Source organism: Spermophilus citellus (assembly GCF_964194105.1).
Source record: "Spermophilus citellus genome assembly, chromosome: 1".
Classification (NCBI taxonomy): domain Eukaryota; kingdom Metazoa; phylum Chordata; class Mammalia; order Rodentia; family Sciuridae; genus Spermophilus; species Spermophilus citellus.
The window spans coordinates 276,277,024-276,303,848 of record NC_138182.1 but is presented as its reverse complement, the minus strand read 5'-3'; the positions used below and the strand labels follow the sequence as shown (position 1 = coordinate 276,303,848).

The window sequence follows — 26,825 nt, the reverse complement described above, 5'->3', positions numbered from 1 at the left end:
ACTTTTTTGGTTTTTAGGAGTTTTTTTTTTTTTTTTTTTTTTGGCGGGGGTGGAATGCAGATATTTTAATTAAAATATTTATGTTAACATGTAATGGATTTATTGTTATATTCCTTTTCAAAATTTCCCAGGTTCAATTTCTAATATAATAAATATCCATATAAGTTATCTAGAAGTTCCAAGGATAGACTAATATGTAGTAGTCCAAACCCATAGAACTCTTTCGATCCTCAAGAATTTTTAAGAGTGTACAGGGATCTTGAGCCCCAAGCCTTGAACACTGCTCCCTGTTTGGAGGTCTAGGATAGCTATGTCTAGGGAGGGCATTCCAGCAAAATACCAGGGGAGGCTCTTGAGAAGGAAGGATGCAGAAAGGGGGTGGGACATGGAAGCAAGGGTGACCTTTCCACCCATTGCTGTAGCGATCTCCCTCTTGGAGAACAGGACTGGTTTTAAATTGGTCCTATCTGCTCCGAAACATGCCAGTAGCATAGGTGGGTTATTGTGTCTTAAATAGTCTCCCTGAGATCCTAATACCAACTTATAGCACTGTTTATCTAAGATATGTTCCTGTTATTGAGAAATGGCAGACTGACTAATAGAGGTTTTGAGTGTGGACACCAAGTTTGTGTGCAGGTCTCCCAGCAGTTCCTTTTTGGCACTTACTCTTAGGAATCTGTACAGGAAGAACTATTAGGGGAATTCAGTTGTGATACAAATAGAAAGGGAAACATCTGGGATATCCTGTTCTTTCAGTTTTAAACTTTTATAGTGAAACACAAAAGTGTGGTTTACTATTCTAGTTCAGAGAATGTGGAACCCATGATTGATTTCAAATTAATCTCTTGTCTTCTAATTGTCTTATCTTGTTTTTGTTTTCTTCATCATTTTGGGCAAAAGGTAGCAAATGGTTGCACCTGACAAATAATACAAATTTAAGAGGGAATGGGGAAGGCAATCATTTGGGAAAATAGTTCAGTTATTATTCATGAACTTGAAAAGGTACATAAATGGTGACCTAGCAGTTTTGCTCTTAGGCATATCCCTAAGCCTGGAGACACTTTGGCAGTATGTTCTGCTCTTACACAGCGCAGCGGCTTCTGTCATATACATGTAATACATATACACACCTTCATGAATAGAACTGTTCATGGCAGCATCATTTATAATAGAAAAAGTGGAAGACATTCAAATGTCTACCAACAGGATTGCAAGCTGTTTGTGGTATAGCCTAGAACAGAATACTATACAGTAGTGAAATTGTACAAATAAAGCTCAGCATGGATGAACCATGCAAACCAGAGTCAAGTCACAGGTGAATGCAAGTAGTATGGTTGCTGTGTTAGTTGCCTTTTCATCCAAGTGACCAAAATATGTGACAATAACAACTTTAAAAAGGGAAAGATTTATTTTGGCTCTTAGTTTCAGAAGTTTTAGTCTGTGATTGTTGGTCTCCAAGGCAGAAACATCATGGTGGAAGGGTATGGTAGAGTAAAGCTGCTCAGCTCAAGGAGACACCCAATGCAGGTGGCTAGGAAGAGGGGGGGCCAGGGACAAGATACAGTAGTACCCACTTCCCCTAAATAGGCCACCCCTCCTACAATTTACATCACTTCCCAGTAGTCTATTCAGATTATTAATCCATTAATGGATTGGTTCATCGATGAGGTCAGAGTTCTCATAATCCAGTGACTTCCCAGAATTCCTGTCTCTGAGCATTGCTTGCTTCATTGGGGACCAGGCCTTCAATCTATGAGACTCTGGGGGGGGGGGACATTCCAAATCTAAACCATAATTATTACATTTATATTAAGTTCAAAAATAGGCAAATAAAGCAATGTCTCAGGTAGTAATAGATTTACTATTTATAAAGAAAAGTGGGGCAATGAGTGTTTATTCTAAAAGGCAGCATAGTGGTTCTGTCTCGAGCCAGAGAATGGGTATGGGTGGAAAGAGCCTTGTAGGAGGCTCTGAGGTATCAGCAGCGTCTGGCTCTTACACAGGGCAGCGGCTTCTGTCATATACATGTAATACATATACACACCTTCATTCAGGTCAGGCTGGGATTCTCTTTCAAGTCTGAGGTCTAATTAGTTGAAGCCTTTGTTTTAGTAACTTAAAAAATTAGAAAAATTGATTTGAAAGCTTTTTTCTTTTTGTTTTTACAATAAGTAGATATTTGAATATTTAAAGGATGAGGCTGTTAGAAATTATTACTGTAATAGCAACCACTTGTCCTTCTCATTCTGAGGTTTCGAAGGTAGTGCGGTGTCTAGGTGCAGAACTGACTGATGTCATGCTGTGAGCTTCCACAAAACCATCTGGTCTGGCTTTTGCAAGGGATGAAAAAGGAAAACTTACTGTGGTTTGTCATTACTTTAAAAAATGATTTTCAAATGAGCCCTGGCTTCAGCAGAGCAGGGCAAGGTTGTGGTGCTGAGGGCAGTAGACCAAGGCCAGAATCTCTGTGTTCAGCTGGTTGTTCAGCATCTGCTTCTGTGCCACTGCAGGACAGAAAGATCCTATTCTCTTTGATCAAATATTGCAAATGGAGCCTAAAGATGGAAGCTGAAGGTGGAAGGAGAGTATCTCTGCCCTTGGGTCTTAAGCCTGAGCCAGGCAGTTTCATAGGGAGAAAGTACCCTCCTGCTATCTGGTTATAGACTTCCCATAGGCAATGTGGGTGCAGAAGAGGAGCATTTGGGAGCCAGGTGCCCTGTGCCCTCTCAAGCCCAGACAGGTTCACCCTGCTGTCACACCACCACAGAGGTGGTGGTTACTAGCATAATCAAGACACCCTATATGCTGAAGTGGCAGTTGTAGTGTTTGCTGCCATCCCTCAGAGAATAAAGGGAGTTCTGTATGAGAGAGATGTGATGTCAGAAAGAGAAACTGTTTGGGGTTATTAAAACTTTTTATTGCCACAATTTTAGTGAAAGATAGTGGTCTCCTCCCCTCTATTTATTTTGTTCCCTTACAGTGATTTTTGAGCTCACCTGTTTTTATTTACAATTGTGTTCTGATTGGGCCTTTGCTACAGAGGGGATCAGGATAAGCAGGATCCTGAGAATACTCCAGTGCAAAGGAGGGGGTTAGGGAATATAATAAAGGGGTCTGCTGAACTGCTGAAAGATCTTAAAAGGTGGTCTGACTTTTGAATTACCTTATAGTTTCTTAAATTACTTATGGTCAGTCCTGGCAGAAGAAAATTGCTAAGGTTAACCTACCATGACTGTTGATTTTTTCAACTATCTTCTTTTTGTGTGTGGCTTTTGGACAGTAACTATATGTTCTCAATCCTATTTTTTAAAGTAAAGATTTCTGTTCTTACAGAATACAATCATTACCATTAAAAACGCAACATTTCTCTGGTCCACCTACCTAAAGCACTTACTAAACTTGTACAGCAAGTGTAAGCTTCTTTTCTCAGATACTGATGACAATAATGGTAGTTTGTGTTCTATGCTCTGTTTCTTTGTTCTGATACTCTTAGGCATTTTGCAGATGAACAATCCAAGAACTTAGAGAGATTGAGTTCCTGTCCCTGGTCACCCAGCTGCATAGGGGCTCCCAAATGGTGGACACCTGAGTAATCTCTATACACAGTCTTAATTTGAGTTGTGGCAGTGTTGCTTTTAACTGTTCTTCTCAATACTTGTAATAGGAAGAAGCTGAAAGGTACCTAGAGCTTTCCCTGCCTCATGGGTTGTGCTCCTGCATTCTCCTCCACACTTCTCCCCTGTGCATGCAGCTGGTAAGCAGCTCCTTGGTAAGGGGGCAGCTCATAGCCCTGTTATCTCTGCTGGAGGCCACCACCCGTGCCAGTGATGCACTGAGATCTTTGTGTGGGGCACTGTGCCTGTTCTGGAGAAGCAGAACTGTGCCACACCTTATTTCAGCATCCTTATGACATTGCTACTCCACAACTGTACAGAATTTAATCTGAAAAACATGATTTTTGTGCTTTCTGTGTATAAGATACTACTGACTTGTTGCCCTCTCAGTAACAAGCAATTAGGAGATTAGAACAGGGAACACAGATTTCCCATTTTATAAAGCTGGATTCTGCTTTGCAGAGTCACAGAAGTCTAAAGTACAGGAGAGTTTGACCACCTCCCCACCACCACCACTAGTATTTATTGCTGGACCCCTATGGCAAGCACGAGGCCCTGTGGTCCCCAGAGGGGCCTAGTTGCCTTAGCCATCCCAGCCCTCTTCTCTTTGTCTGATGTGGGATGGTGAACTAGGCAGTCACACCATTGGAGCTGCTTTTGTCAGAACTTTTGTGATGATTAGTTGTGCTCTGTGTTTTAGTCAGTTTTTTTTCCCCCCTTCTGCTGTGGCTAAAAGACCCAACCAGAACAGCTATAGAGATGGAAAAGTTTATTTGCAGGCTCATGGTTTCAGAGGTCTCAATCCATAGACAGCTGGCTCCATTCCTTGGGGCTCTAGGTGAGGCAGAATACCATGGCAGAAGAGTGTGGTGGACAGAAGTATCTCTCACATAATGACCAGAAAGAGAGAGAGAGAGAGAGAGAGAGAGAGAGAGAGAGAGAGAGAGAGAGAGAGACACTTACTTCACTCACCAGATACAAAATTTATATTCTAAGGCTACATCTCCCAGGGACCCACCTTCTCTGACCACACCATAACTGCCTTCAGTTACCACTCAGTTAATCCCTTTCAAGGGATTAATTCATTGATTGCATATCGGCTCTTATAAACCAGTCATTTCCCCAATTTTTGGAGGACATCTCACATCCTAACACTATTATTTCAGTGGAAGCCGACAAGGGTCACCCCAGCTGATCAGGGTCAGCAGCCCTTCCGAGTAAGTGGTTCCAGGGCAGTGGAGGCATGCACCTCCAAGCTTGTGTTGTCTTTGATTTTCTGTGGTGGAGGATGCCACCACAATTGAGCTAGTCATTTCCCCAAGTTCACATGGCTTTTCAAGGGGTGATTTCCTTCAAGCAGGCTTCCTTGCACTGGTTCCCAGAGACTCTTCCTACCCTGCTCAGACTCTTCTGTCTCTTCACCTTGTGCAATAGCATCTCTCTGTGAATAAGCATAAAAATTGCAAGAGGGACTTAAGTCAGTGCACAGTAAATCCATTTTTATGTCAAAATTGTTTTACCATCAGTGTATTTAGATTATTTGACTTAATAAATATACTTTACCCAGGATCTAAAAAGCCCCTTCACTTTTTGTGTGTATGCAGAAGGGGATCTGAAGTAGGGGAAAAATAGAAATGAATTTCTCTTTTTGTTTATTTTTTTTTACATTATCAGATGCATTGCTTTTCTCAACCCTTTTTGTAGTTTCTTGAATTTTTTATTAGGAATTCAGTAGAAAGGTAAATAATAGGGGCCTATTTTCAGGAATTTTTCTTCCCTGAGGAAGAGAGTAGGACAGGATAAGACAGGACACCAACCCCCAAGTGAATATGAGCAAAAGAAGACTAAGCTTCACAACCGGTGAATGCTTAAAGGCATAGGTTGCCTACATTGGTATGCTCTTGAGGCAGCTGAACCAAAGATGGGTCAGCCCCACCCCTTGAACAGGAAGCTACTAAATGTTGTTTTTACTCAATAGTAATGGATTGCTTCTATGAGGTTTCTTATACTATTCAAGGGTCTCTGGCTTCCTGGCCAGGAAACAGCCAAAAGACAGGATTCATCTGACTTCTTAGCCTTAGCTATATCACAGATCACTTTAAGGGAACAGACTTGTCAAGGCAAAGTAGGTTAGCTGAAGTAACTCAGAACAGATTTATGTAAAGCAGCAGTGTGTGTTTCTAATGATTAAACACCACAGTATTCATCTTAGACCATGTTCTTTATATTATTATTCATTTCTTTGTGCTTTTAATTCTGTATTAAGTGTTTCCAGTCCTTTCAAAATGTCAAGGACTGATTGGGGGGGCAGTAATTAATAATTTTTAAGTGACAAAAATAATGTTTTTTATAAAAGGATTTGTCTTGGTAATCACAATATTATCTACATCTTCTAAAACAGTAATGTGTATTTGCAAGACATTTATTTGTCCATCAGATTTTGCTTGCCTGTACACAAGGGTAAGGTCACTGTTTGGTCTAATGTGGGTTTTGTTTTAGATTATCAGCTTCTTAAAATCAGAAGGTGCCATTAGTGGGAGGATCTCTAGGGCTCAAGAGATCACTATGTATAAATACGAATGCCAAGTGACTGAAACCAATTCAAAGCTTTACACAGTGATTGGTAGAAAGTTCTGTCAAATTCTTGAATGTTATGAAGATTTATCTTTCTAGTGAGTTTCGTGTTAGAATTAAATCCACGATACTAAAGTGAAAGTAACTTTTCAATTCTTAAAATTCTGGTGCTTGTAGCATTTACCTTGTAAGATATTGTTAGTGGTAAATAAGTTAACTGAAGTTTTTTGAAGCATTGGTGGCTCTACAGTATCTTAATTTTGTGGAATACATTACAGGAAACTTTGACATTATACATCTATATATGTGCAAATGTAATGATTCTAAATACTGTATTTTAATTAAATATAACTACTGGTCACTTAAGTTAATGGATAGTTTATTAAGATTTTCAACCTTGATTTGCATTTCTCTAGGTGTGGGAAACCAATTTATACCATGTCTTAGTTAGAAGGGATTGATAAGCATCTGTGAAGAGCCCAGTGGAGCTGGGAAGGAAGTCCTCTGAGTAGGATTGTGACCTCAGGAGCTAGAACTTGTACCTACCCATCCTGATACCCCTTCTTATCTGTCCTGGAAGGAGAAAATACTAATTCAGAATCCAAGTTTTAGCATTTAATACTGAGCAGGATGTAAGGCTGGGGTACAGGACATTGATGTGGAGATAAGTGGGAAAAAATCAAAATTTACTATTTTTCCCCACCTTTTTTTATGCTGAGGATCAAATCCAGGGCCTTGCACATGCTAGGAAAGCACTCTACCCCTGAGCCACTACCTCAAAGTCCTATAAACCAGACTTTAAACCTAACTCTGGGTTTGGTGTCAGGGACTGAGTCTCTATCTAGTGGAAATTATAGACTGCCTGGACATCTCTGGCATGGCCTACCTGCTTAGTATTTTTTCCTGTCTTTGATACTCATGGTCAGTACCAAGGTTAGAGGCTGTGGGTGAAGCTCAGCTGATGTTGTGGGGTGTTCATATTTGTGATATGTGGCTGTCACAGAGGCTTAACTTGTGTTCAGTTCATGAAACAGGAAACAGTCATACGGATATTCAGTAGGCTGCCCAAGTTGTACTTGGCTCTCTGGCACTGAGGGACTTAAGAGATACCAGTGAACTGATGTACAAAAGAAAGAAAGAAGTTTGGTTTTGAATTGAGTTGAGTTGACTTGATGTACTGATGACGTCCTTCCTGTTCTACTTACAGACTCCCACGATTAAAGCACTTCCATGTGACCTTAACTTCTTACAGGGAAAACACTGCAGCCTAGAGATAAGCAGGGCTGTGAGACTTGCATGAGTCCTCCCCTTCCTGAAGCCCTGGCTCCCTCTGCTTCTTAGGGTGCTGCAGTGAAAGCTGTCCAATTCTCTTCTTCCAAAGCAGACTCCTCTTCCCATCAGAGAAGTTGGTGATGGTGGTGTTTGGGACAGAAAGTAACATTTCACTTACATTATAAAAATCTCAACGTAAAACCCTTTTCTACTTTGAAATACAGATTAAGAATGTGTAAACAGAAATTTATATACTATTAGGTCACTAAATATTCCAGATGAGAAAGAATGCAGTCACTTTAGCTGCTGGATCGCGTCTGTGAGCTGGCTGGCTGCTTTGGAGCTGTGGTTACCTCTCTCTAACTAGCTGGGCACTTTGCTCAGGACTCCAGATTGTAGCTTGCCACCTCAAACTGCCATCTGCTGGAACCCTGCATCTTAAGGTCTCACTGTCTGGGTGTAAAGTTCTCACTTTACCCTGGTACTTTACTTGTCACACAGTAGAACACAGCACAGTCCCTCCTTCAAGGAGCTCCTTGGCTCCTTAGGGCCCTGACCAGTATGAACATAATCACTGTGCAGTGGAGTGCAGCATGGGGTGTCTGATTCATCAGTGGAATACTCCAGGATGGCAAGGAAAGGGTCTGGGTGGCTCTGTTGGAGCAGGGGAGGGAAAGGGGTGTTTGGGACAGATTGAGAAGTACTCCATAAAGAAGTTCATTGGTGGCAGTGGGGGTGGGGAGCATGTTACCTGCACGTTATTAGGATTCTATTATTATTATTATTATTATTATTATTATTATTATTAATCTTTTTTGGCCGGGTACTGGGGATTGAACCCAGGGGTGCTTTACCACTGAGCTATGTCTCCAGCCCTTTTTATTTTTTGAGACATGTTCTCACTAAGTTGCTCAGGGCCTCACTGAGTTGCTGTGTCTGGCCTCGAAAGTGCCATCCTCCTGTTTCAGCCTCCTGAGTCACTGTGACTACCACGGTGCCTAGTTTATGATTAGGATTCTTGGGAGATGGTTATTAACGGCCAACCAGTGAGGCTATGGAAGGAAGCAGGCATGTGGTGTGCTCACCTCACATTCCGAGGAACTTTGTGCCATATTAGAGAGTTTGGACTTTATCTGAAGATACCAAGAAGCCATGGAAGAATTTTAGGGAAGTAAAACTGATGATATGTTGGTTGTAGAAACATGGTTCTGGGAGAGAGGCAGGATTAGAAAGAATCACGAATGTTGATTAGGAGATAACAGGAGGAGCCCTCATGAGGGAGATACTAGTGAGTGGTATGGGGTTCAGAGAGACGTGGCATCTGTAGGACTCATTATTCCATCTAGGTGGGAGAATAAGAGAGGGAGGTGAGCCCAAGGAACCCTAGGTTCTTGGATTGGCTAAGGGGTGGATGGTTTGTGGGACTGGATATTGCTCTGGGACGTACAGTGGGAAGCAGGTGTAGGGGTGAGGGTGAGTCCAGGGTTAGACATTCAGGAGGAGATGGCTAGCCCATAGGCATACAGTGCTGTCCAAATCTTTATTGGAACCTCTTTGTTCTAGTGATGGACATTTTGCTGTCTGTCAGGCCCAAGACTCACTATAACCACTCCCATCCCCAGCACACTTCTTTTTGTTCTCTGCCCTGAGTGTTTTGTTTTCTCATTTCTCTGCTGATGTCCGATTGCTCTGCCTAGAGTGCTTGCCCTTCTCCATTTTGCCTGCTGGTGGATGTTTCTTTTACACTTTGTACGAACCCTTTATCTAATAAACAGTTCCTCTTCTCAGCTACCTGGCCCTGATTTTTCCATATCAAATGCTTATACCACAGAACTGTGTGTTGCTAGTCCACACTGACTGGATTCAGCAAAGGATCTGAATTTCACTCTACACACAAGCTGCCCGCCGCCACCTGCCCTATTCGGGCTATTCTTTATACAGTAAGAGGAGATTTTTAAATAACTAGTTCATTCTTTCTATTGTTGAAATCTTCTCTGCCCCTCTATTCCTTATGTGATAATCAAAAAGTTATGTGTATCAAGGAAAAGGTGTAGAATTTAGCTTTATTTCCCAAAATCTTTTCCAGAGTATTATTGTGTTCTGTATTTTAAAATATATGTGACAATTGAGTTTTTTTCTTATTTGATAGAGGGTAGAGTTGCTAAAATATATGAAATGTTTGGTACGATGATTAGACAGGATTTGTTTTCTTTTTCTAATGGTGCTGAGGGTTGTTGAATCCAGGGCCTCACACATGTTAGGTAAGTGCTATACCATTGAGCCACAAACCCAACCTTAACCAGGGTTTTCTTTATCAATTAATCTTGTTGATTTGGTATACATTAGATCTTTTAATACAAGTAATCAAGCTGTGTTTGTTGTGTCACTCTGGTTCATTTGATACAAACTAACATTCTACACAACTTTTCTGGGAGGCTTCTTAGGCTAAGCTAGTCTTTAGAGTGGGTCAGCTTCACAAAACCATATGTATGCACACCTGTGTGTGAGAGCTTTATGTTTGTACATTAGAGTGAGGTCCCAGAACTTAGCCTTGAACAACTTACCCCAGAGGCATTCCCTGTCAGGCTTTAGAGGTGCAACACACACCTGTGTTCTTTGGTTTGGCACTAGGTGACTGTGAGAATGACTTTTCTCTGTGCCTAGCTCTGTGCTAATCCCTAGGGATGTGAAGATGAAAGGCACATCTGGGCAGTGATTCTTTTTTGATTTAGGAGATTGGAAGAAGGTAAAACCCCTTTTATAATGCTGCTACTTTTTGACTATTGAAATATTCCCTTCTGTTGGTCTATAAGATATGCTTTTAAATTACTTTCCAGTGTAGTTAAAACATTAGATCTTAAAAATTCTAGATTGTTTCATACATGAAGTTATATGTAATAAATAAAAATGTATTTTTTGTTATGGTCTTTTTACTTATTTTGGCCTGTCCTTGGTATTTTGTGAGTAACAACATTAAAAGCTAGAGCTATTTTTAGCTGAAATTCCCCTTAACTCCTTGAGTCAAACTTCTTAAACATATGATGTTGTTGACTGTTGTTCTTAAAATTATGTGAAGGAATAAATTAACCAGTGTGATGGTTATTATAAGCATAAGAATTAAGTAAAAATTCTAATGCTATATTATAAAACCCCTCCATATTTTTTGTGTGGCAGTCTGTGAACATGTCTACATTCCTTATATAAGTATTTAATTTATTTCATATACATTTTGAAAAGTGTGAATTTTGATTGTATATTTATATAAAAAATATAAGCATTGAATTTTATTTATATATATAGTAAAAATAGCAGTTAACTACCTTGTTTTTATAACCTTGCTTCTTTTCTTGCCTAGACAAGCTTATAGAGGCTCCAGCCTTGTTAAAATGCTTCCTTCTTATGCACCACTAGTCTGGATGTTTGCACAACTAAAACCCTTGTTAATGCAAACATTGTGCCTCCCTGCATTCTGAGCACAATCCTGCAGGCTCTGCAGTGAAGTGGCCTGCCTGAGAAGGTGACATCACCTCCCTCTACACATGCGCATGCTCTTGCCAGGCGAGGGCGGTGCCTGCTTCTGGTTTAGAGATTTATCACCCTGCTCTTTGTGTTCAGGAGTGAGTGTGGAAGTTTCCTCTGAATTAATTAATGAGTAAATATCAGTAATTACCACCAAGACTCAGAACTAATAGGAAGCTACCGGCATACTATGTAATTTTGTTACTGGTGTTTCAAAATAATGCTTTATTTATTAACATTTTTTATTACTGCTATAACCTGGGATTTTATAAGTATAGGGTTTTTTTAGTCTTTGGTATGAACGGTTTTCCCATTTAGTAAATACTGAACTGGAATAGCTGACAGGCAGATGAGATCTCTGGAAAGGGACAAGGAGCACAGTTTGCAGTGTGAATTGGCTGTCTTCACAATCAGGCACTAGCTCAGTTCAGCAGCTCGAATGGTCAAGATATGACCATTACTGGGGAAAAACCCCACTTAATTTGAGGTTTATATAAAATTTCAAATTACAAGAATCTACCATTAGTTCTGGGAGACATGGGGATTTAAACAACCATCCTCTTTTAGTTTTTAAATTTTTAAATTTGATTTATGTTTTAACTCATTTGATTCATTTTATCTTAATTTTTTTGGCTACTTATGTATAAAATATTGTTGGGGTAGTATGCTGCATAAAAACTGTTGGACATTCTGAAACTGTTTCCTTGGTATTTTTTTTCCTTTTAAATTAAAAAATCACCAAGGAGAGGGGTTGTTGTTGTTTTTCTATTTATTTGGTGTTCAAAAATCTAATACCACAGAAGTGACTAAGTAAGTGAGCATTCGGGTTCTCAGTGACTATCTCAAAAAGATATTTTTGAACAATAACAATGTAGTACCTTTTTGTAGGGTCTCAGGATAAAAAACATGAATAATTGATTTGACCAGTGGTTTTTAGATCATTGACATTCCAGACCAACTAAAAGATTTTCTGTTGTTTGATGATAACTTATAGAATATTTCCTCTTAGGGCAGAGAGATTTGTTTTCCTTCTTGGAAATGTAAGTCACACTGTGGTTGAAGTCTAAACTACAACAGAGCTTATATTTTACAAATTAAAAATAGAAAGTGCTAAGGAATATTGAGGTGCTTCTTGGGGGCTCAGGGGCAAGAAGCTGGAGATGTTCATTCCTTGATTCACCCCCCCCCCAGTCTTTTACCCAGCTGTCCCACATTTATTGAGTACCCCTGGCCCTGTCCTAGGCATCTGATGTATAGCAGGGAACAAAACAGACTTGTCTTCTGGCAAATTGTTTGATTTAGAGAGGGAAAAAAAACCTGTTTGATAGACAACATAATATTTATCATTTTAAGAAATAGATATTTCAGAGCATGAACTTAATATTTATTATAAGTTTGACATGCTACTGACCCAACAGCAATTTAAGAGACGTAACAAACAGGATCTGTTTTGATAAATAACATCAGGTTGAATATTGGGGTTGTGGTATTATTAAATATTCATATTTAATTGTATTAGGGACAGGCTGTGTGTGTGTGTGTGTGTGTGTGTGTGTGTGTGTGTGTGTGTATTGAGTTGAAACCAGAAAAAAAAAATCATCTAGCATACCTACACATTTATTTTTAGGTAACAACTATGCAATATGAATTTTAACCCAAACTGGTTTTCCCTAGTAGTATTCAGGAAATACTAGTGTAAAGAAGTTAGATAGAGGCAGGCATCCTCATAGGAACATTCTGAACATATTCTTTATAGGCCTAGTTCAAAAAAACAGTTGTTGCCCGCCTCTTTTGGATTCCCTTGGGAAACATCTCTGTGCCTACACAGAAACAGACTCCATCCCTGTGCTGGGCTCACTATCCCCTGGAGCTAGCATTTCATTAAAATCTACATTGACTTCTTTATTTCAGACAGTGAGATGTACTTTAAATTATAACAAGAATTGTTAAAAAAAAATCCAGTCTGATTTTCTGCACACTTTACTTTGGGCTCTTTGTAACTTTTAAATCATCCTCAAAGAATAGGTTCAACTAAATGCCCCCTGATTTTGACCTTTTACCTCCAGGTTAATTATCCTAATGCTTTTAAGTTGCTGCTTTTCTTCTGCTCTTTCTTTTCCTCCTCTTCTAATTTTACCAAATTTTTCTTTGTGGCATCCCTTTCCATCTATTAGTAGTATCAGCAAACCCCCTTGGTAGCACCTAGAAGTAAAAATGTTGCTGATTCCTGGTCTCTGGCATAGAAATAAGGTTTGAGATCTCAGAAACATCTCTCCAAAAATGGTATTTGCTGTTCCTTAACCTGTGGGGCCTTGGGAAGTACATGTGTGCTTCCAGGTAACAGTCACTAAGTGCGACAAATGTTTGCTGCTATTTAGTAAGTTTAGAAACCACAGATAGATTCTTTTTTTTCCTTAGAGCATTATAATTATACAAAGTAGTTGGGTTCATTTTGACAAAATCATTCATGTAAGGAATTTGATTTCAATCCCCTTCCCCCTTTCTCCTCACTTCCCTCCCCTATCCTCCCTCCTTTACTGATCTTCCTTTAGCTTGCTTGCCTATTTATTTATTTATTTATTTATTTTTGATTGTTACTTTCTACATATACATGAAGATGAAATTCCCTTTGGTACATTTACATATGCATTTAATATGATTTTGTTAAATTCATTCCATATTTCCTCTCTTGTTTGTTTTTCTTTTCTTTCTCCTCCATTGACTTCCCTATATATTTATGATATCCATTCCTCTCCCTCACCACCTTTATTCACTAAGTTTGCTCTAGCTTCCACATAGAAAACATTCAGGTACTCTTGATTTTTCTGAATCTGGCTTATTTCACTTTTCATCCATTTACTGGCAAATGCCATTATTCTGTATGGCTGAGTAAAATTCCATTGTGTGTGTGTGTGTGTGTGTGTGTGTGTGTGTGTGTATATATATATACATACATACACATACATACATACATACACATACATATATTTTATATATATACATATATTTTATATATATACATATACATATATTTTATATATATACATATATTTTATATATATACATATACATATATTTTATATATATATATATATAAAACAGTTTTCCTGATTCATTCATCTGTTGAGGGTATCTGGGTTGATTCTGTAAAATGGCTATTGTGAATTGTCACTATTTCTTTAATACAAGAAGTCAAGAAAGCCTGAGGAGCTGAGTCTTTTCTGCTGTGTAATCTAGAACCACTAGAATAGCAAAGAAACCACTTATTTTTAATGTTTGAAAACTTTTTTATAGCAACATACTTTTCATAAATAGCTCTCCAGGGCATGGAACAGAACCTGCCTATTTGATCTGAGGAACTTCCATGGTTGGGTTCTTCCTACTTTTTATTGAAAGCTACATGATGTATTTAATAGTTTTACTATTTATACATGCTTCCTCTGTCATTTTCTTATTGAATGTGTTCTCCAAAAATGGGCATGAGGTTAAAATAATTTTAGGTGACCACCATAGTAGCTACACACTTAATTTCTTTATGTGACTAGTTTTATATTTCTTTCCTTTATTTTCTTCTCTGTTCTAGAAGCTTTATTGACAGTTTTAATAAAATTCACATCTTACTTTCTGTGACACCTCTTACAAAAATATCACAGAAGACTGTCTTGAACGCATACTATAGTCTGTGTTTGGGCATGTTTGTGTATCACAGTAAAGGTGCAGCATCCTTCACATGGATTTGCTGTTGGCTCACATGCCTTTTCTCTCCTAGGGATACTGCAAGTCTTATTTAATTTGAAGGGGGGAAATCAAGGGATTGATAGGCTGAAGTAACTACAGCTCTAAGAAACTAAAGATCACATGGGAGTGAGTCTGTGGCTCATAATGGGCATAGGAAGTTGAGATTTTTATTGTTTTGGTTTTTGTGTCTTGTTTTCAAAATCATTATAATATTCTTCCTGTGGGTGGCCTGGAATATAGCATCTCTGACTTCTATCACCCATTCCATCATTGGCAAATAAATAAATGTGATTCAGAAAGTCAGCAGTAATTGTCAAGAGTGCTTTGGAATGATGACTCAAGTCATTTAGTCCTTTAATTGGTATATCAGCCCCTGGATGAGGACATTCTTCTTGAGAGGGATTGTGTGACTGACAAGTGGGGCTCTGTTTCTGTAGCATAGAGGCCAGGACAGCAGTTGGTGGTGGCATTTGTCCAAGGGTTGTTCTTTGTCCTGACCAGGACACATGTGGTGATGAGCTTGTGGAAATTGTGTTTTCGGTTCTCTTATCTGAGTAGTAGAAGGGGAATCCTCTTGTTGCATACCTGTAGGTTGGGATATACAGCCATAGATTAATTCTTCCTAGTTTATCTATTATATGATGTACTACCTCATTGCATAGGTTCCCTAGCATTTTGTGCTGCTTATGAAACTTTTCATAATCTGCCTTCTTTTATAGTTATTATAAACCTCTTTGAGGGATGTCATTGGAACTACACCCTTTTGTGTTTTCCCATTGTCATTTGTGTCCATTAATGAATCTAGGCACAATCAGTCTTTGTAGATAACTTTGCATGAATTACAAAGACCAACAGTGAATTGTTCAAACTAGATTGCATGCATTTAAAAGTTTTGAAGGAAACTGAAGGTGAAATTTCAGAAAGAGGGTTCAAGTATTTGTCTTATATAAATATATACTGTTTTAGAAACTTAGTGTATTGCCAGCACAAACTAGTGCATTGGAAAGGAAAATGGCCTGGTGATCTGGAAGCATGAGGTCTGTGTTGAGCCTGTTCACTACTGGCTTGGTAGTGCCATTCAGCCCACTCAGAATCTCAGGGTCTTTAACAACATGTGCTCACAGCAAAGCTTGTGGTGATAGACAATGTCATCATTAAATTCTGTAAATGGTGTACACAAGTAAATATTCTGTGAGAAGGAGATTTCCTTAAAAAATCGGAAGACAAAATACTAATTTATGTATTCTTTGCACCTATGAATGATGTGTGGTAGAGACTGGATTCTGTTGATTTTGTTATTTGTTTGCTTGCTTTAGCAGGTAACTAATTTGGCTGAATCCAAACTGCAAACTCTCTTTTGCATTAGATAGCAACTCAAATATCTGTTCAAATCCTTAGCAGGGCCACTTGGAGCTTACCCCATGCATGTGAGGCTCAGTGGAAAGCTTGAGGTTTGGGCCAAGTTGATACTTTGAATTTGGGATCCCTCTTTCCCTTTTCCAAGGTTTCTCCTCTGTTTCAGTTGCTTATGTAGATATGAGTACATCCTGGTTCTTGTTTGAACAGCACACGACAGCTAACAGCCCTAATATAAACAAGTATACTCAATGGTGTTCCTTTTCCAAGTGCATCTCCCTGCTTTTCGTCCTCTACTGCCTTGAGAGAGTCATTATTTGTTGATGTTATCAGGTAAGCACTAGTCCAGATAGCACACTGGAAGTGGAACATCCATTCACTTAAGTTTAGTACTTTTATTGCTTTCTAATTCCAGGTATATGTCTTATAATGTTTGTGTTACCATCCTAACATTTTGGATGCTTTGCTTATACTGTTTGGCAAAAACAAACAAAAATGGGTATGGAGAAGCAGTCCTTTTTCTAGGGATTTTTCTACTAGTAACTATGAAAGTGACTAGTTTGATGAGCATCCTGGAGTCAAGTTTACATCTATTAGAGACCTCCAACACAATATCCTAAGTCATAATTATGAGTATGAACATTTTTACCCTAAATTTCAAAGTAGGCATTTGCTCTGATGAGCTGGGCTAGACATTTCTGGGCTGTAAGAATTCCTTTTGTTTTGATGATTTCATCTTGGTCTGCTGCATGCTTCTTTTATACAAAATTCCATATACCCTCCTTAAATATTGAGGGGTAGAGGAAGACTTGGGTTTTAGTGAAAAGAGGGACCTTGATCATCTTAGAAGCTGAAGCAGTACCAGTCCACCTTACCACATTAGCCATTGACATTCCTCCAGAAAGCCTGGAAGGAGAGAGCCAAGAGGCAGTGGTGGCTGGTCCTTGACTATTTATAACCCCCTTTCTCTTGCCAGGCCAGAGCTTATTTTTAACCAGACTCTGAAAGTCTGAGAGGAGGAGACATTGAGCTCCCCCTAGAGAGTTTAACATGCCACAAATAGCAGGTTTTACAAAGCATTGCTGATGTTTTCTTTGCCAGTATCTAATCTACAAGATTAAAATGAAGATGTGGTTATAATCTAGACTGATTTCAAATCTTGTCTTTTGGAGGCAAAATTTTTATTGCTAGAAATGGTCAAGAGTCCTTTGGGACACTAACCTTTGGGTGTGTGTACAGATCATTATTTCACATTACAATAGAAGAAAATGGTATAATCATACATAGCCTGCTTTTCATAAAATTTAAATATTCTCATATGATGATGGTTCTGAAGTTAATGTAATGGATGTGAAGAAAACTACAGTGGTGGTATTGAATGCAATGTGTATTAAGTGATACTATTAGTAACTTTATTTTCTCTTTGTGTATTTCAGGGTTTCGAAAAAATGATGAAATGAAAGCTATGGATGTTTTGCCAATTCTGAAAGAAAAAGTTGCTTATCTTTCAGGTAAAGTCTAACTTTCTAATCTGCTTTATTTGACTAAGCTGGCATATTATCAGATTTTGACATTCTAACAAATTGGTATTTTAGTTGATTTTTAACTTCTTTATTCTTTTGAATTTTCCTGAGAAACTAATGCCCAAGCCATTTTCTTTAGCTAGCAGGTATATCGTAAGTCAGGGAGGGAGCACTGTTGATCAAAATATGTCTGTCATTCAACAAATGCTTTGCCCCATGTAATAAGAAAACCCACTGAGTTTTAAAAGTTGATCATTTCAGCAAAGTGATAGGACTGTGGCTGTGTGTGGATGTGTCCCAGAGTCTTACCTCTGTTATCTTGTTTTCTGTAGCTCTTTGTTACCTCCTCTTCTGGGAGATAAGGAAAACTACTTATTCCTGAGATCTCCTCCTTTGGGACTCTCTGTACATGGAATCACTAGAACCCTCATCATGAACCATAAAGTCTACCAGCTGAGTCCTCCCCTGTCTTTTCAGAATGTGGAAACAGACTGGACAGGCATGGGACTGTAGAGCACCTAACCACCCTTCCCTCTGCACACAGAGGTCAGGTTTTAGCCCCTTTTTGATGCTCTCCTTGGGCTTACCTGTGACATGTACAGAACAGCCATTAGGTATACACTTTTGGGGCACTGGTTCTCTTGTTACAGAACAAAGGTTTGCAAGATTTTTCTGCTCTGTTGTATCAGGGAGTAAATCTGTACATTGTCATGTGTTCCTGGGCGGTCTTCCTGGAAACCTTTCCTTGATTCATTTTTATCTTTCTCGAACAGGTAGAGTTCTGATCCGATGTATCTTCTTGAACACATTTCAGCTTTTACTTTATAACACTGCAGGCTGTTTTTATTTGTTTTGGGTGTCCTTTGGAAATGTGTGTGGTTCTGGTATATATTTAACATGAAGCTTCCTATGGTGTTTTTGCCAATCTCATTTTGCTTCATGTCCAGAAGTATTTCTTGGCCCCTGGTAAAGACTGTTTGATGATTTTGCAGAAGTGAATCTAATTCATGATTCATTTGGAATGTTAATAGAAGAGCACAAGAAGTTCATGAAGAAGAAGGTACTGAATTGTTGGAAGTACGATAAAATAAATAAATGAACTCCTGGTTTATAATACATTGAGTTTTAAAAGTAGCATACATTTGCTCTGTGTGTGTGTGTGTGTGTGTGTGTGTGTTGCTGGGGATTGAACCCAGGGCCTTGTGCATTGAGGTAAGCACTCTACCAACTGAATTATATCCCCAGCCTTCATTTGCTTTTTTGTAGTCATTTACTGACACATGCATAAAAACACATGCTGGCTTTATGACTTCAACATGTAGTTAACAGATTTTTAAGTTAGTGTAACTAAAAGACTATACTTACAAATCTTAGAGGCACCAGTGAGGAAGGCAGAAGGAAAACCAATTCCACAAGTTTGTCGGTTTAGTTACTAAGAGTCAGCGTCTGGGATGAGAGTCCCTGCTGCTCTGCCTGCTCCTCAGTTTTGAGACCCATGTTGTTCTATCTTCTTTCCTTAAGCATACAGATATGGACAGATGTAGATAGCAGGGCAGTTAAGATTGGTAGGCTTTGTTTGTGTTCATTCTCTTATTAGGCAGTAAATAATGAATTTACTATCAGGTGCCATTTCTTATTGTCAAAACTAAAACTCTTTATCTTTTAACTAATCAAATAATCAAAACCAGCAGTAATCCTGAGTTTGCCATAAATCTATAATGAAACTTTAAGTTCTGCAGCGTTAGAGTTGCATATATTTTTGGGGGAGAGACATTTTGCAATTACCACAAATTAGTACAGAACAGTTTTAAAACATGAGAGATGGCAGGACTTGCACCAGCTGTGGAGCAAAGCAAAGTCAGTAGGTACTGCCACACTTTTGTAGTGTTTTCTGCATTATGAGCAGAATGATTCAGCTGTATTACCTGAATTCATTGCTGATTGTCTTTGGAAAGGAAGAGGAGGGAAAATCACAAAATTTAAAATAAGTTGATTACTTGTATTGGAATATTATGTTTTTGAAAAATTCCAAAGAATGAGTGAATTTTCAAAAGTGATTTTTACCTGATCCCATTTTTCTTTTTCATTAAGGTATAATTTGCCTACCTTTAACTCCACCTTCTAAAAGTGTATGATTTAAAATACTTGTTTGAGTAAATTTTAGTGTATTCATTCACAAGGCTGTGCAGTCATTGTCACCTAATTCCAGAACATTTTCATCACCTTCCAAAGGACCCCACTCTCATTCCCCTGCCCCATCCCTGGCAACTACTAATCTACTTTCTACTCTGACCTAATTTTTTAATACGTTAGGGAATGTTTGTAAAAACTGTCCATGCAAATGGCCTTTAGTAATTAAATATAAGTAGAATAGCAAGGGCTTTAGTAAAAGCAGGCTAAAAGATAAATGATTCTAAGACATACTTGTTAGGGCAGGATCTCTCAAAAACCACTTAGAATTCCTTGAACTTGGAATATTTTGGATCCTTAGTCTTCTGTCTAGGTACTCTAAAAGTACTTGTTGCACTGAAGTAAGATAGCAACACATTATGTCCTTCATTTAGGATGAATTAAATGAAGTTAAATGGCACATCTGACTCTGTGGTTTGAATATATTCCCTCCAAAGTTTAAAAGTTAGTAGCATGATAGTCTTAGGAAAGGCTGCCTGGGCTGCAGACGTAGCTCAGTGGCAGAGCACTTGCTTTGTGTGTGTGTAGCCTGGCTTCAATCATTAGCCCAGGTTGGGCAAGTGCACATTGCGTGAGGATGCATCATCCCTCCCCAACCCTCTAGGCAAGATGTGGTCTTTGTCAGGTAACCCAACCTGCCATCGCCTGGATCTTAGACTTCCCAGTCTCCAGAACCAGGAGAAAATACATTTCTGTTCCTTATAAGTTATTTGGTTTGTGGTACAGTTTCTGTTATAGTAGCACAAGTGGAATAAGTCAGAGAGTCAGTAAAAGAAGTGTTCTGCACTTTATATTGAATGTGGTTTATACACACAGCGGTTTCCCCTGTTCCCATCTGTGGTTTCACTTCCCATGGTTTCATCCGCACCCCCCCCACCCCACCTTAGTCAACTGTGGTTGAAATACCAGTATTTGTCTTCACTCTTTCCAGAGAGATTAGACCATGTGGGCAAATCCTTTATTGTAGCCTATTGTTGTAACTGTTCTTTTTTATTGAGTTATTATTAAATTCTTTTATTGAGTTATTGTTAGTAACTAATTTATAAGTTAAATTTTATCATAGGTGTGCATATACAGTAAAAAGCATCACATGTATGGCGTGTGTGTGTGCACACCATGCTCTGGATAAGTTTGACATAAATTCCAGACATGTAATTTTGCTTATAAATATTTTATGTGTGTGTGTGTGTGTGTGTGTGTGTGTATAAAGGTAAGTCTTTAAAAGCTTACTATCATTAGCTGATCTAAAATTGAATTATAATTTTTTAATCTAAAAAAACCAATCAGTATTCAAATTTTCTTGCTTGTCTCTCTCCATGTTTTCTAACAAGTCTATGTTGCAGTTGGTTAAGATGTATAAGTCTCTTCTCATCTGTAGGTTCTTCATCCTTCTTGCTGTTTTTGCCTCATCCCCTCCTTTGTTAGGTTAGGAAGTTGAGTGTTTTACTGTAGATTTTGCATCATTCTAGATTTTGTTGGTTGTGCCTCTGTGTGCTCATTCACCATGTTTCTCTTGCCCCTGAGTTTCCTGTAAACTAGGAGTTAGGTCTTGAGGCTTGATGAGATTTGGCTTAAATTTTGCAGGGAAGGAAGGTGAAATACTTGGTGGTGTTTGGTTCTGTGGGGAATTGATTGGGAGAGTCTGATTATCCCTTTCTTATGTAAACCACTCATGATGGACAGGATTTATTGATATCTGTGATTTGGTGTTGCTCCCATTGAATGTCTGAATAACTGAGTTACAGATATTTTTTTTTTGGAGTGTTTTGAAAATTTATTTGACCCTGCAAATCATTTTTCCCCTGCAGTGCATTTTGACAGTGTACATTTCTCCCAGACTCTAGTTGGCAAACCATATTAGACAACAGTATATATCTCATAGGTATATAATGTTTACGTCTGGTTACTCATTCTAAATTCAAATGTACATGTTTCTTACTTTGATTATTTGCAGTTCTTTTATTTTTTTTTCCATGTGGCATGTAACTTCTCTTATTTTTTTATTTTATTTTTTTTATTGGTTGTTCACAGCATTACAAAGCTCTTGACATATCATATTTCATACATTAGATTGAAGTGGATTATGAACCCCCAATTTTACCCCAAATGCAGATTGCAGAATCACGTCGGTTACACATCCACAATTTTACATAATGCCCTATTAGTAATTGTTGTATTCTGCTACCTTTCCTATCCCCTACTATCCCCCCTCCCCTCCCCTCCCAACTTCTCTCTCTACCCCATCTACCGTAATTCATTTCTCTCCTTGTTTATTTTCCCATTCCCCTCACAACCTCTTATATGTAATTTTGTATAGCAATGAGGGTCTCCCTTCATTTCCATGCAATTTCCCTTTTCTCTCCCTTTCCCTCCCATCTCATGTCTCTGTTTAATGTTAGTCTTTTCTTCCTACTCTTCCTCCCTGCTCTGTTCATAGTTGCTCTCATTATATCAAATAAGACATTTGGTATTTGTTTTTTAGGGATTGGCTAGCTTCACTAAGCATAATCTGCTCCAGTGCCATCCATTTCCCTGCAAATTCTATGATTTTGTCATTTTTTATTGCTGCATAGTACTCCATTGTGTATAGATGCCACATTTTTTTTATCCATTCATCTATTGAAGGGCATCTGGGTTGGTTCCACAGTCTAGCTATTGTGAATTGTGCTGCTATGAACATCGATGTGGCAGTATCCCTGTAGCATGCTCTTTTAAGGTCTTCAGGGAATAGTCCGAGAATGGCGATAGCAGGGTCAAATGGTGGTTCCATTCCCAGCTTTCCCAGGAATCTCCAAACTGCTTTCCAAATTGGCCGTACCAATTTGCAGTCCCACCAGCAATGTACAAGTGTACCCTTTTCTCCACATCCTCGCCAGCACTTGTTGTTGTTTGACTTCATAGTGGCTGCCAATCTTACTGGAGTGAGATGGTATCTTAGGGTGGTTTTGATTTGCATTTCTCTGACTGCTAGAGATGGTGAGCATTTTTTCATGTACTTGTTGATTGATTGTATGTCCTCCTCTGAGAAGTGTCTGTTCAGGTCCTTGGCCCATTTGTTGATTGGGTTATTTGTTATCTTATTGTCTAATTTTTTGAGTTCTTTGTATGCTCTGGATATTAGGGCTCTATCTGAAGTGTGAGGAGTAAAAATTTGTTCCCAGGATGTAGGCTCCCTATTTACCTCTCTTATTGTTTCTCTTGCTGAGAAAAAAACTTTTTAGTTTAATTAAGTCCCATTTGTTGATTCTAGATATTAACTCTTGTGCTATGGGTGTCCTATTAAGGAATTTGGAGCCCGACCCCACAATCTGTAGATCGGAGCCAACTTTTTCTTCTATCAGACGCAGAGTTTCTGATTTGATATCAAGCTCCTTGATCCATTTTGAGTTAACTTTTGTGCATGGCGAGAGAAAGGGATTCAGTTTCATTTTGTTGCATATGGATTTCCAGTTTTCCCAACACCATTTGTTGAAGATGCTATCCTTCCTCCATTGCATGCTTTTAGCCCCTTTATCAAATATAAGATAGTTGTAACTTTGTGGATTAGTCTCTGTGTCCTCTATTCTATACCATTGGTCCACCCGCCTGTTTTGGTACCAGTACCATGCTGTTTTTGTCACTATTGCTCTGTAATATAGTTTGAAATCTGGTATCGCTATACCGCCTGATTCACACTTCCTGCTTAGAATTGCTTTTGCTATTCTGGGTCTTTTATTTTTCCATATGAATTTCATGATTGCTTTATCTATTTCTACAAGAAATGCCGTTGGGATTTTGATTGGCATTGCATTAAATCTATAGAGAACTTTTGGTAATATCACCATTTTGATGATGTTAGTTCTGCCTATCCATGAACAGGGTATATTTTTCCATCTTCTAAGATCTTCTTCTACTTCTCTCTTTAGGGTTCTGTAGTTTTCATTGTATAAATCTTTCACCTCTTTTGTTAGGTTGATTCCCAAGTATTTTATTTTTTTTGAGGATATTGTGAATGGAGTGTTTTTCCTCATTTCCATTTCAGAAGTTTTGTCGCTGATATACAGAAATGCCTTTGATTTATGCGTGTTGATTTTATATCCTGTCACTTTGCTGAATTCATTTATTAGTTCTAGTAGTTTCTTTGTAGACCCTTTTGGGTCTTCTAGGTATAGAATCATGTCATCTGCAAATAGTGATAATTTAAGTTCTTCTTTTCCAATTTTTATGCCTTTAATTTCTTTCGTCTGTCTAATTGCTCTGGCCAGTGTTTCGAGAACTATATTGAATAGAAGTGGAGATAGAGGGCATCCCTGTCTTGTTCCGGATTTTAGAGGGAATGCCTTCAACTTTTGTCCATTCAGAATGATGCTAGACTGAGGCTTAGCATAGATAGCTTTTACAATGTCAAGGTAAGTTCCTGTTATCCCTAGTTTTTCTAATGTTTTGAACATAAAGGGATGCTGTACTTTGTCGAATGCTTTCTCTGCATCTATCGAGATGATCATATGGTTCTTTTCTTTAAGTCTATTGATGTGGTGAATAACATTTATTGATTTCCGTATGTTGAACCATCCTTGCATCCCAGGGATGAATCCTACTTGATCATGGTGCACAATTTTTTTGATGTGTTTTTGTATTCGATTCGCCAGAATTTTATTGAGGATTTTTGCATCTAGGTTCATTAGAGATATTGGTCTGTAGTTTTCTTTCTTTGAGGTGTCTTTGTCTGGTTTTGGAATCAGGGTGATGTTGGCCTCATAGAATGAATTTGGAAGAGCTCCCTCTTTTTCTATTTCCTGAAATAACTTGAAAAGTATTGGTATTAATTCTTCTTTAAAGGTTTTGTAAAACTCCGCTGTATACCCATCCGGTCCTGGGCTTTTCTTGGTTGGTAGTCTTTTGATGGCTTCTTCAATTTCATCCATTGATATTGGTCTGTTCAGATTGTGTGTATCCTCCTGACTCAGTCTGGGCAAATCATATGACTTAAGAAATTTATCGATGTCTTCACTATCCTCTATTTTATTGGAATATAGGTTATCAAAATAATTTCTAATTGTCTTCTGTATTTCTGTAGCATCTGTTGTGATATTGCCTTTTTCATCCCGTATGTTAGTAATTTGAGTTCTCTCTCTTCTTCTCTTTGTTAGCATGGCTAAAGGTCTGTCGATCTTATTTATTTTTTCGAAGAACCAACTTTTAGTTTTGTTAATTTTTTCAATAGTTTCTTTTGTTTCAATTTCATTGATTTCCGCTCTGATTTTAATTATTTCTTGCCTTCTGCTACATTTGCTGTTGTTTTGCTCTTCCTTTTCTAGGGCTTTGAGTTGGAGTGTGAGCTCATTTATTTGTTGGTATTTTGTTTTTTTGAGGAATGACCACCAGGCGATGAATTTTCCTCTTAAAACTGCTTTCATTGTGTCCCATAGATTCCGATATGTAGTGTCTGTATTTTCGTTTATCTCTAAGAATTTTTTGATTTCCTCCTTTATGTCTTCTGTAACCCATTGATCATTCAGTAACATATTGTTCATTTTCCATGTGATGTAGGATTTTTCCTTCCTTCTTTTATCATTGATTTCCAGTTTCATTCCATTATGATCAGATAAAATGCATGGTATTATCTCCACCCCTTTATATTTACTGAGGGTTGCCCTATGGCATAATATATGGTCTACTTTTGAGAAGGATCCATGTGCTGCTGAGAAAAAAGTATAACCATTTGATGATGGTTGATATATTCTATATAAGTCAGTTAAGTCTAGGTTATTGATTGTGGTATTGAGTTCTATAGTTTCTTTATTCAACTTTTGTTTGGAGGATCTGTCCAATGGTGAGAGAGGTGTGTTGAAGTCTCCCATAATTATTGTGTTGTGGTCTATTTGATTCTTGAACTTGAGGAGAATTTGTTTTATGAATGTCGCAGCACCATTATTTGGTGCGTAAATATTGATAATTGTTATGTCTTGTTGGTGAATGGTTCCTTTTAACAGTATATAATGACCTTCTTTATCCCTTTTAATTAACTTAGTCTTGAAGTCGATTTTATTCGATATGAGGATGGCCACTCCTGCTTGCTTACGAGAACTGTGTGCGTGGTATATTTTTTCCCATCCTTTCACCTTCAGCCTGTGTATGTCTTTTCCAATCAGATGTGTCTCCTGGAGGCAGCATATTGTTGGATTTGTTTTTTAATCCATGATACCAGCCTATGTCGCTTTATTGGAGAGTTTAAGCCATTAACATTCAGAGTTACTATTGATATATGGTTTGAACTTCCATCCATGTTTTTTTTTTTTTTTTTTTTAAAGAGAGAGTGAGAGAGGAGAGAGAGAGAGAGAGAGAGAGAGAGAGAGAGAGAGAGAGAGAGAGAGAGAGAGAATTTTTAATATTTATTTTTTAGTTCTCGGTGGACACAACATCTTTGTTGGTATGTGGTGCTGAGGATCGAACCCGGGCTGCACGCATGCCAGGCGAGCGCGCTACCGCTTGAGCCACATCCCCAGCCCTTCCATCCATGTTTGATTGTTTATCCTTTTTTAAAAAAAATTTAGTTTGTTTCTCCATGATTGTCTTTCCCCTCGCCCTCTGTCTTTACTGAGGCACTTCCCACTGATTGTTTTGGTTATTGTTTTTCATTTCTTCCTTGTGTAGTGTTTTGCTCAAAATGCTTTGCAATGCTGGTTTTCTGGCTGCAAATTCTTTTAACTTTTGTTTATCATGAAAGATTTTTATTTCGTTGTCATACCTGAAGCTTAATTTTGCTGGATACAGAATTCTTGGTTGGCATCCATTGTCTTTCAATGTTTGAAATACATTGTTCCATGACCTTCTTGCTTTCAGTGTCTGTGATGAAAAATCCGTTGTTAACCTTATTGGTTTACCCCTGAATGTAATCTGTCTCCTTTCTCTTGTAGCTTTTAATATTTTCTCTTTGTTCTGTATTTTGGATGTCTTCATAACAATGTGTCTTGGCGTTGGTCTACTGTGATTTTGTGTGCTCGGTGTCCTGTATGCATCTTCAATTTATATATCTGTTCCCTTTTTTATTTCTGGAAAG

General features: G+C 38.3%; 1 protein-coding gene across 3 annotated transcripts in view; it reads left to right on the top strand.

Moving 5' to 3' along the window:
• The window catches only part of TRIO (trio Rho guanine nucleotide exchange factor), a 342,164-nt gene that overhangs the window by 109,591 nt on the left and 205,748 nt on the right, over positions 1-26,825 (top strand). For all 3 annotated transcript variants that reach the window (XM_081288471.1, XM_081288470.1, XM_081288472.1), the window contains exon 2: positions 17,510-17,584. In XM_081288471.1, the coding sequence (XP_081144597.1) occupies positions 17,510-17,584 (75 nt within the window). The remainder of the gene's footprint in view (positions 1-17,509; positions 17,585-26,825) is intronic.